The following is a 12211-nucleotide window of genomic DNA, read 5'->3' as shown; positions in this document are numbered from 1 at the left end:
TGGAGCACCATTGTAGTGAACCAAAAAACGAATTTAAATAATGGATTTAACAGTCCAGATGTAGCTATAGCCGACTTGGAGAATTTTGTTAAATCAGTACATTTGCCTAAATTGTTACATTATGAATTTAAATTACTACGACATCTTTAGTGAACAATTCTATGTGGGGATCATACTGCTTCCTTTTTCGTAACCTTTAAAAAGCATTCAGTTATTTACACCATACTTTTTGTCTGTGAACATTACGATACCAGTCATTGGTTGAAACCATGTCTTGGCAGAAATGTACTGTGTCGACATGACTGATAAATATTATTCCAAATAGTATTACAAGTTGTATTTTGCTCGATACAAAGGATAGCTGTGTAGTATAGAAGTTGCATTACACTATTTGTTTAAATATTCATGATGTTTTATTACAAAATAATGAGTGAGTTGAGAACTGTCCAACAACTTTTTTGACTAAATTAGCAGAACTGGAAAAATATGTCTAAATCTACAGTCAAATTTTTGCTTTGTTTAAGTTGGTTATCAACTATCCACAGCTTAACGTATAGCATATATACCACAAATTCTAGTGTGTCTAATATTGCGGAAAATCAACAAAAGATCCACAAATCTTGGGAGAACATCCTTTTATCAAGAATATGTACTAATGTGTATGCAGTTTTCTAAAGGCAAAATAAAACACTAACAGTGGTGGAGGCTATAACTAGAATATGATATAGACTTATTTAATCTCCCTGATCTCATATTTTAATATATATTATGCAATTTCTCACAAAAAGAAAATCAATTCATCAATACATGACTTCCTGCATATATACATTCTGGTTTTCTCATCTTCCATAAAAGTAAAACATATGCAGGGTGATTTATGAAGGCAAAAACTGCCACTATTCTGGGACAAAGTGCAAAATATAGACCAATCGCCATAAAAACTCGCACTTTGGACATACTACCTATTTTGCCTTACTAAATGTCCCCATACCTTTACATGCTACATCATCATGGGATTGCCTATAACTATTAATACGCGTGTTAACATTAAAATAAATTTTTGCTAATAAAGTGCATCTTACATTTTTGCTCTAGTGCTGCTTTCTAGCTTTGGACACAGCATTAACAAATTTGGCCCAGCTGAACATTTCTCTTGTAAATAGAAAATATTGACTGTCCTCTAGTCATCTTTTTATCCTTCATTCATCATGTTCGGCATTGCGCTTTTCAGTTCGTTGCTGATTTGGGTACATTTCGGTTGGGAATTCGGGAAAATTTAAATTCAAATTGCAATTCAGCCCAAAATGAATCTCCAAGTCTACTGTTTTTCCCCTCGGTGCTTATGCCACACTCAACAGCAATATATTCAAGTCAAACGTTATAGGTGAATTATTGCACTTAAAGAAGGTTGAAGATTGCACTTCAAAATACACTACAAGGATTCTTTAAAGGCTGCAATAGCTGCTTGCAATGTCTTCTATTAGAAATCATTGGTATACGTGTCATTGTATACCTGAATATAAACATTACTTTTATATTCTGGTGGTTCTAGAAAGATGTAGTCCAATAAATTCCATCAGGTTCTTTAGAAATACATATTCATACATAGAAAATTTGACCATTTTAAATCTATGTTGCGTCCCATTTGTATATCCCAACTACAGAGATTGTTTTTCAAATAATAACTATGCTATTTTTTTAACAAAATAGTTTTGTAGTAAAAGGGTTAATTTAGTTTTCTAAAATGAGCTTGATTATAATATACTGTATATGTAGTTTATTGATTATTGTTTTTTTTTTAATACGTTGATCAATTTATCCTATATTAGATTCTTAGATTCTTGAAAATGTAGCAAAAGTTCTGTTTGTAAGAGAACAAGTGAAGTTAATATTATTGGCCAGAAGAGGGCGGAGCTGTCATCCAATCATTTCTTTAGCTATAATACTGGATCTGTTCAGTAAAAAACTCTCCTCCCCCTCTCTCCGAGGCTTCCTACTATTCTGCACACACAAAGCAGAGCTGTCTTTTTGTATACAATTTCTGTGGAATTATCTTAATGACACTGGATATTTTTATGCATCTTTAATGTGAAGAATACATTCAAACTGCAGACTCATGGGATTATAAAATGAACTAAATTTTCTAACAAAGGAAGCAAAGGAATTGGGTGATGGACATCCAAAGCTCACACGGTACTTGGAAATGGCAAGTAGTATATACCTTATACCTGTGTAGCTGGGGCTGTGTCTCTGGGCAGCTACGTTATTCTGTTGTTGAAGAATCAGAGCCAGGGACAGTTGTAGGAGATTTAGCTCAGGATCTGGTGATTGCTGTGTCAGATATTGCTAAACGCAGATTACATTTGAGACCTGGGAGCAGAAGCAATTATTTCTCTGTGCATCAGGAACATGGATCCCTGTCAGTAAAAGAAAGGATTGACAGAGAGAGTCTGTGTGGATTCAGTACAAACTGTTTATTGCAAATAGAGATTGTTACTGAAAATCCTGTGGAGCTGTTCAATGTGGAGATTGATATATTGGACATAAATGATAATTCACCCATTTTTGCTAACCCTGAACGTATTTTAAGAATTACAGAATTAGTGATAAGTCCTGGTACTCGTTTTCTTTTAGAATCTGCACAGGATGCAGATGTTGGAAGCAATGCTGTTACAGGGTACAGACTGAGTGCATCTCCATATTTTTCTTTGTCTACAAAGACTCGGAAAGATGGAACTCTGATTCCAGAGCTGATATTGGAAAAAAATCTAGACAGAGAACAAAGAAGGGAGCATAAACTAATCTTAACAGCTTTTGATGGTAGTGATCATCCACGGACAGGCACATGCCAAATTAATGTTATTGTTGTTGATATAAATGATAATTCACCAATATTTGATCAGCATATTTACAAAACTAGTTTGTTAGAAAATACACCTTTAAAAACAGTTGTTTTAAAACTTAATGCCATAGATAATGATGAGGGTATAAATGCAAAAATTGAATATTTTTTTGATGACCATATCTCAGATTCTGCAAGAACACTGTTTGGCATTAACAAACATACAGGAGAAATTTATACCAAGGGAGTTGTGGATTTTGAAGATTGTCATTACTGGGAATTACCTATCAGAGCTGTAGACAAAGGTATTCCAGAACTGGAAGGTCAGTGCATGGTTCAGGTGGAAATAGAAGATAGCAATGATAATTCACCTGAAATTATTTTTACTTCTGTGACACATGAAATACCTGAAAATGCAGCTCTAGGAAGTGCTGTGGGCTTCCTTATAGTAAATGACAGAGATTCTGGTAAGAATGGAGAAATAGTATTAAATATATCCCCAAACCTTCCTTTTATATTAAAACCAGTCAGTAATAGGTACTCATTGATAACTGATGGTTTTCTAGACAGAGAAAAGGTCTCACAGTATACTGTTACCATAACTGCTGTTGATCTGGGCTCTCCATCGTTGCAGACACAGATTGTGGTAACACTTAATATTTCAGATATTAATGATAACCCTCCAGTATTTGATCAACATATTTACAATGCTTTTGTTAGAGAAAATAATGAGCCTGGTAGCTTATTATGTACTGTTTCTGCAACAGATCTAGATGAGGGAATTAATTCTCAAATAGTCTATTATGTAGCTGAACATCAGATAGATGGGTTTTCTGCTTCATCATTTCTTTACATAAACCAAGAAACTGGAAATATATATGCACAACGTTCTTTTGATTATGAACAAATACAGGTTTTAGAGATTACTATAAAAGCAGAAGATTTGGGATTTCCCAAATTAAATTCAAATGTTTCAATTTTTATATTTGTTTTGGATACTAATGATAACTATCCAACAGTTCTATATCCTGACAATGCAAGAGACTTATATGTTCAAGAAAATGTTCCAAAAACAGCAACTGTTGGATATTTAGTGACAAAGATATCTGCCGTAGATTTAGACTCTGGTCACAATGCCTGGTTAGTCTTTAAGCTTGTTGAAGCTACCAGTCCCGGTCTGTTTGAAGTAACTGTCTACAATGGAGAAGTAAGAACTCTTCAAGATTTGCAAGAAGTTGATAATTCAGAGCAAAAACTTGTTATTTCTATCAGCGATCATGGAGATCCATCTTTGTCAACTACCATCTCCATTCTTGTAAACATAGTTGATAATGGAGCATATGAAAGTCCAAAATCTCACGAACTTTTTACAAGCTCAAAACCACCACCTGACATAACATTTTATCTTATCATTTCCCTAGTGGCTATTTGTCTGGTTTCACTTGTTACCTTCATCATATTACTTGTGAAATGTTTAAAAAAGGAAGATGGTGAATACAGTTGTGGGCTTTGTTTCATAAATAAATCCGAACCCAAGTACTATTCAGACCAATACAAACCAACACTTTATTTGAACACAGATGGGACTTTAAAATATATGGAGGTGAGGATGGTTCCATCAGAAAATCAAGGAAAAAGTTTTCAACCATGTTTTTCCCAAGCTACCGATATACGTGATTTAGCATTCGTGGAGCCTCCTAATTTGACACATAATTTGCATGATATGGCAAATGAAACTGAAGCCAGTTCTGATGCTACTTGGTTAAATGAGACCAAGCAGGTGAGACAATAGGACATCTTATTAATGAATCGTCACATACCTTTAAATTAGGGTTTTGTGTAACTCTGTGTAATAATAATGTATTACACTTTTGTGTAATAATAATTTCCAAATACTGTGGACAATGCACCTTAATGTTGTTTTGCATTCTACCTTTAGTTAATAGCCATTTAATAACTTTAAATTAGCCCTGAAAAATAATAGAGAGTGCAAAACACTGTATCTTATGCAACATGTTTAAGAATTTATCATGTCACCATTACTTTCACTTAATCACTATTATCTTCTGGATATGTATATTGTAGTTTTGTAAAAAGTTAAGCACCTTTAGTCATCTCATTTATGTATTCATGTGAACTTTCTGAATTCAAAGTACATTGTGAAATTGCAAATTCACAATCTACTTTCAATTTTTATTTTCAGCTAGTGCATGTTTTAGTTCAATTTTGTTCTTTACATATGGCTATATTATTTGTGGAAATATAATTTATTTTACATTTAAAAAAAATGTAAGTTTGCTAGTTGCAGTTACTAACTCAAACATTTATAGCTATTTAAGCATTTTCCTAAAACGTGTTATTGATTCATTTTATGATATGTCTTAATAGATAAAACCATAGTAGGTACAGAGGATACGATTTGTTAAAATAAAAAATATCCGGGTTAAATATGATGTGTTCCTACAAACAGTTCACACCCCTTGATTTAACATAATGTTGTGCTGCCAGAGAAGTTGCTTTTGGACCCCAGGAAATGCTGAATCTCTGCAACCACCAGTGCCTTGGTATGGGGCCTTGTATGGAACAAACATTTACCATGCTCCATTTCAAGTTCATGCTCCACTCTGTTACAGATAGTGGGTTTTAGAACATTACTTATTATCACAACACACTATAATAAAGTCAGGTGTGAAGCATTGGTGAGACACTGGCCTGCTCCATCCTTTTAATACCATGGAATACCAATGAGATATTCCCTTATATTAAGCAGGGTAAACAAAAGGCAGTAAGACATAAAGAGGGGTGTCGGTGTTAACCTCCACATGCATTTTCCATTTTAGTCTTCCTATTATATATTTTCAATGCATTGAAAGTCATAGATGGATTGCTTTGAGATTTGTCTAGTATTTTTATTGAACTAACTATATATCTTTTAAGCATTGGATTTTATTTATATAGTATGTATTTATTAAACATAAATATGTTGGTTATGAAAAATACAAATTAATTTAAATTGGGAAAGATAGATAGACAGACAGACAGACAAACATATCGATTTTATAACTTCAAATATGATAATTGCAAAAAATGGAAGTGTATTTAATAGGATGATACTTCTAGAAGATGGGAGTTTACTAACCTAATACAAAACATCAAAAATAACATAGAATATGGCTGATACTTTTAAAAACTATTATCACATGCGTGATGTGTATTTTTTTAAAAAAAATTAATTTCAGATACTGTGCTTTTTTTGTTTTTTTCTTTAGAATGCCAACTATTTGTGAAATCATCATGTTTCATGTCAATATATTATCTGTATTTAACATTGTTCACCAGAAGGGGGCATCTTATTTAATCACATGTTTTTCTAAAATAAGTGTTGATCTGCTTTTGTCACCACTGATACATTTCTTTTCGCTGGCTGAGGCAATTGCAATCCATGTTTCTCATCAAAATCTTATGGGTTTTTAATTGATTAACTTTATATGTTGTTCCATATAACGATCTTACAATATTATATAAAATTCTGCATTATATGGCGCTGCTAAACCATATGTTATAGACATTCATGGATCCCTAAGGCTCGGCCAGAGAAAACTGCAAATTTATTTTGCTATGACATCTGGGATCTGGAGCTGAGGAATACTGTTCTGTAGTTAAAAAGACTGAGTTTGGCACCTTAAGAAAGAATATAACTAAAAAAGCAGAATCCAGTTTTTAAAGTGTATATAAACCAAAAAAAACATATGGAACTAGGGGAAACAGAGGATATTGTCTGTCAACCACAGAAGTGGAATCTTTACAATAAATGAAAAATTAGACAGGGAAAGTCTCTCCAGATCCAGTTGAAACTGCTCAATACATTTGGAAGCAGTTATTGAAAACCCATAGGAATTAATTTACATCATGATTGAAACTCTAGATATACATGAGAACTCCCCCACATTTTTAAACAAAAGACTGGATTATTTAAGATTTAAAGAATAGTTTGCAAGGCCCGGGGTTAGATTTTCTTTAGTGACTGTGTATAATTTGGAACATGAAACCAACGGAATATGCTGCAGGAAAAAAGTGATTAAATGAGACTGCTATGAGAGTGCTATGAAGATAATGATGGATAAAGTATTCTTCTTTTGTCTCTGAAATTGTCATGTTAGGTTAATTTTCCCATTCTGTTCTACTATATATGAACATGCAGAGTCAAGAAAAAGACCACACACATCTCTTCAAAATTGGCCTCACACATGTAAATGATTTCCCAGTTTTATTCCTTTATTTCGAAGCTCCGTGGTTGCAAAATGATGGCACATTATTATTTTTTTATTGTTATTATTATTATTATCATCATTATTCTGATACACATCTAGTACTACATATCTGTCTCCTGTTGGCAAACATATTCAATACGTGTGCTAAACACAATCTATATTCTAAACTCTTTAAATATTGTTCTAAAACACTTTTCTAATCTGTTAATAATTGTATCTATACCTAACTAAACAACTAGCATATGTCTGGTTTTACAGTCTTTTTTAAAAAATGAGCCGTTTTCTCTATACTGTATGTGTTTCTGGCAGTGTTTGACCACAAACTGGCCACATGGACATTCCTTGTGTGTAAGTTCCTCCCCTGACATGCTTCATAATCTGTCCCTAGAGTAAAGCAATCTGGATTGCAGAGGATGCAGGGTTAAATGCATTCACACAGAATTTCTGTGAGAAAAAGAAATGGGATAACAGATTTATTTTTGTTTGGCTAGCACAATATATATACAGGACCATATTTACTCGCATTGCTTCCCCAAGGCCAGTTTCCTCAATGCTCTCTCTCTCTCTCTCTCTCTCTCTCTCTCGAGAGAGAGAGAGAGAGAGAGAGAGAGAGAGAGAGAGAGAGAGCGAGAGAGAGAGAGAGAGAGAGAGAGAGAGAGATTGAGAGAGAGAGATTGAGATTGAGAGAGAGATATCTACACATCCAATTTCTCATATATATTTCACATATAATATATATATATATAAAAGACAAAAGTTTCCTTGCACTCACGCTATCTTGAATAATGCCGGGTGCATAAGTCAGCAGGCTGTTTTCATACAAAGTATCCAAAATGATGGCTGCACTCCTCGGACTTCATTGAAATCCAAAAATTTATTAGATATACATTAAAATTACGATCAATGTTTCAGCCCCACTGGAGGGCTCTCCTCAGGATCAAAAAAATACATGCATGTATGTATTTTTTTGATCCTGAGGAAAGCCCTCCAGCGGGGCTGAAACGTTGATCGTAATTTTAATGTATATCTAATACATTTTTGGATTTTAATGAAGTCCGAGGAGTGCAGCCATCATTTTGGATACTATATATATATATATACCTAAATAGTGGAAGCATGGGCTGCACTCACGGTCTTCTCATGCAAAAATTCTTTATTTCATCTAGTAACAAAAATCAACGTTTCGGTCCACGCAGGGACCTTCCTCAGGATAAAGTATATATATAAATATATATATATATATGCCACAGGGTGTGTGTGAGGGAATTGAGGTTGTTGGGCGTGTGTGGGGAAATTGGGATTGTAGAGAATGTATCTATCAGGAAATATATATGAAAGCTGCTGCGGTAACCCACGGTAATCCGCGGCAACTCTGTGATACAATATTGAGCACTGACCCTGCAGCAGTTCTCCCCTGTCAGCTGTCGGCTTGCCTGGCCCCATAGCAGGAGAGTTGGCTGGCCGGTAAGGGAGATCCTTGATCTCTCCACTGACCTGCTGCCCCTCGCTTGCCTGCCTCCCTGAGGAAGTGGTGTCAGTGGCCTTATAGCAAATCTGGCCCTGTTTATAGTATTATAATCTGTTTAAAACAGGACTTTCACATTTTATGTATTCATAATGTATTGTAGACTATTCTTTTTAAAGAAACATTCACAGAACTTAAGATGCTCTCAGTGTTTTATGCTGTGGTTCTTGTAAGGAAACCCAACTGCATTTCCTTTATTTATAATTACCTTAGCTAATTACCTTGAATGTCTAAGGAACAATCAAGGTTGTGTATAAAATCATTACGACATGTGCAAGCTGGTCACATAATGATGACATCATAATATAAAAGTAATTTTATTTTGCACACAGCTTTTTTTGTTCTATAGTCTTATGGCAATTCATACTTACACTTTTAAGGTAATTACTATTTATTCTCTATATTTGGATTCTGCTTTTTATCTGTGTGTATCCTTTTCATATTTTATACCCTACTGGAAATTGAACTATATGAAGCTTGTGTATCATGATGTCATCACTATATAACATGCTTGTTGTGGGCATGTTTTAATGATTTTTGCACATAATTGCGTGATTACATTTGCCACAACACTGTTTTTGTATTATTTTATTATAAATACTGCTATGTTTCTGAATGTTGTTATCTTGAAACTGGATCTGTTAGGAGCCAAAACATTGCCGTACCTACCTTGCCTAATGAAAAGTGCCCTGGACCTCATGCAAACACCTAGTCATTATCTCCATTTCTATTGGACAGGCATTTGTACAACAGCATGTGACATGTTTGAGATATGTTTCCATTTTACGTGTGTGTTTATCAGTGCCTGTAATTTGATTGCAATCTATATGTGCATATGTGCAAAAGGCTGCTAGGACAACCCATTGATGCTGAAAGCTTGTACAGCAGCTGTGCACATGGTTCTCATGGCTGAAATGGTTCACAGGCTTTAACAGTGTTCTAATTTCTGGAAAATCTATTGTGGCTATTTCAGGAGAGACAGCAAAATCCTGAGTAATTTGCTTTTACATTTAATGGTTTTATCTTTATACACATTTCAGTGCAGCATTTCATAATGCATTAAAACTGAATCACCTGGATCACCATTTTAATGGATCCAGAAATCTAATTTTGATTAGATTGTGTTTTCAGTATTTTACATGATTTTTCGGAAACACAATTTGCCTGATCTATTTGCTAGATGTCCGAACTCAATGGGAATGAGTAGAAGTATGAGAGTGTTTCTGTTCCAATATCACCTGACATTCACCCATACACAAGTACATGTGCAAGACATTAAAGTTTTACTATAACCCTATTGAGATGGAGTTCACTGTGTAATAAAACCTGAAATAAAAAGGTTTACTCACCATCAATCCAGCTCCTGGTGCTGCTTTTCTGTGCCCCCTCGATGGCACTGGGAGTGCATGCGCTCAGGGTCAGCAAGGCCAGGGAGGCGGAGGGAGGTTTTAAAATAAATAAATAAATAACTAATGTTGTACTGAGAAGATGGGTGGCTATGCAATATTGGGAGGGAGAGTGGGAGGACAGAGCTAGCGTCCACTTGCAGGCAGAGCAGTGCGTGCTGACAACAGACGTAATGATGCACAGTATTTACATTAGGCAACCGGGTGTTCTGGGCTGCCAATGTCACGTGTATATGGGGTGCATCTAGCTCCCAGCACTCAATTAATAATATCTCTATAAGTGCAGTGTTTCAAGCTGGCTTCTACCACCATGACAATTTCAAATCACTTAAGCAATCCTGGTGCTTGGAGTAACCTTTTAACATTACTTAGACATTGACTCAGCTTTATACGTCATAAATATTACCATCTTTTTACCTGCCATACACAATGACTTTTTGTTAGGAGCCGTACACAGTATCATAACTGTATACATCAAACACTATCTCCCAACTTTAAATGTCATAAACGCAGTCTTAGCTTTCATTAATGAATGAACTGATGTCAAGAAGGAAGCCGAGGCAAGGTTTATTCCAACATCATAATATATTTGTAACTGTAAAAAAAAAAAAGAATATAGTATTGAGCACAATGCAAATAAATAATTAAACCATCTAAATATATTTCCACAGACTTGCAAGTATATATTATCACAAAACAAAAATGTCAATAATATCTACAGCAATAACAATAATGGTAACAATAAATCAGGGTTTATAACATGACTGGTCGTTTTTCCATTTCAAAACATTCTAATCCCAGCATTCACAGATGCATCCCTGATAGCAGCGTATATGTTTGAAATATATGTGTAGACATATGCAGTGTGTCTGCTTGTGTTCATTTCAACCATCTTTCATCCATTAATATCAATTTCTTTGATTTAAAACAGTCAATTCCAAAGCCAAAGCCATGTTTCTGAGTTCATTGCAACAGAACAGGGTATATTTTGTCTGCACGCAAATTACATCATTAGCACTGAACACTCATATTTGCTCTGGATCCCTGAGCACATTGATTTAAAGCTACTGTCATATCCCCTTTTTATGGTTGATATAGTATTTTCTCTCTAAAAAAACTAAGAAAAAAAACTCTAATGGTTAGTTAAGTATTAATCCATGGAAACATGATAGCTTTAATTATTGCTTTGGTCACATCTTCAGGCATCTAGATAAAGACTGTTTGAAGAAGACAATTCAGTATTTTTTCATTGTTATTCCCAAAGAATTCTATGTAACATATATATTGTCAAGAACATGCGTTGTACTGCTAATACCTGTTTGGCAAGAAGCAAACACGTAAGCAGTTTAAAAGAGCAAATATTGTTTTCCTGTTAAAAGTGTTTTGAAAAGGAACTGCCCAAGCATAAATCATATTCTAAGCCTTAATTTGTTTCTAATGTAGGTGAAAATAATTATTATTCTTGAGAATGTATTTTGTCATCGAAAAATATTTCTAAATCATCTTAATATAGTGTAGATTAATAACATTACATAACAATGAATTGCTAAATACCACGCATAAAAAAGCATCAGTGGTTGGTTAAACATGTATAAATGATGTTGTGCAGTAGGAGTTATGGGACACTTAAAATAACGTAAAAAATAAGGGAGATTAATATGTCTTATTAATTTGCTGGTTTCTGCAAGTTCCAAATTATGGGGAATTAAAGGACCACTATAGGCACCCAGACCACTTCAGCTCAATGAAGTGGTCTGGGTGCCAGGTCCCGCTAGTTTTAACCCTGCAGTTGAAAACATGGCAGTTTCAGAGAAACTGTTATGTTTACATTGCAGGGTTAATCCAGCCTCTAGTGGCTGTCTCCCTGACTGCTACTAGAGGCCGATTCCGCGATATACACAGAGTAAATTGCACTTATTTGACGCTGGATGTCCTCATAGAGTCCAGCGTCAAAAAAGATCCCCATAGAAAATTATTGAGAAATGCTTTACTATGGGTGGGTTTGGATGCGCATGTTCCTCTGGCCGCACATGCGCATTCGGCTCCACTCGGAAGCTGACGTCGATGGAGGAGGAGAGGTCACCGGTGCTGGATTAAGGTAAGCAAATAAATGCTTAATTAACCATTTATTTGCCGTGGAATGGTGACTAGGGCTCTATAGTGTTAG

The 12211-nt window shown here is 34.8% G+C and overlaps 1 protein-coding gene across 43 annotated transcripts in view; it reads left to right on the top strand.

Annotated features, from left to right (window-relative positions):
• The window catches only part of LOC134602740 (protocadherin gamma-A4-like), a 487733-nt gene that overhangs the window by 452185 nt on the left and 23337 nt on the right, over nt 1–12211 (top strand). For 2 of the 43 annotated variants that reach the window (XM_063447934.1, XM_063447929.1), the window contains exon 1: nt 1999–4622. The exons of the other annotated variants lie outside the window; for them this stretch is intronic. In XM_063447934.1, coding sequence (XP_063304004.1) covers nt 2172–4622 — 2451 coding nt within the window. In that variant the 5' untranslated portion in view covers nt 1999–2171. Of the gene's footprint in view, nt 1–1998; nt 4623–12211 lie in introns of those variants that run through there. 43 annotated transcript variants of the gene reach the window in all.

Source organism: Pelobates fuscus, chromosome 3 (assembly GCF_036172605.1).
Source record: "Pelobates fuscus isolate aPelFus1 chromosome 3, aPelFus1.pri, whole genome shotgun sequence".
NCBI lineage: Eukaryota > Metazoa > Chordata > Amphibia > Anura > Pelobatidae > Pelobates > Pelobates fuscus.
Note: the sequence above shows the minus strand (reverse complement) of the source record. Positions and strands in the feature narration are given on the sequence as shown.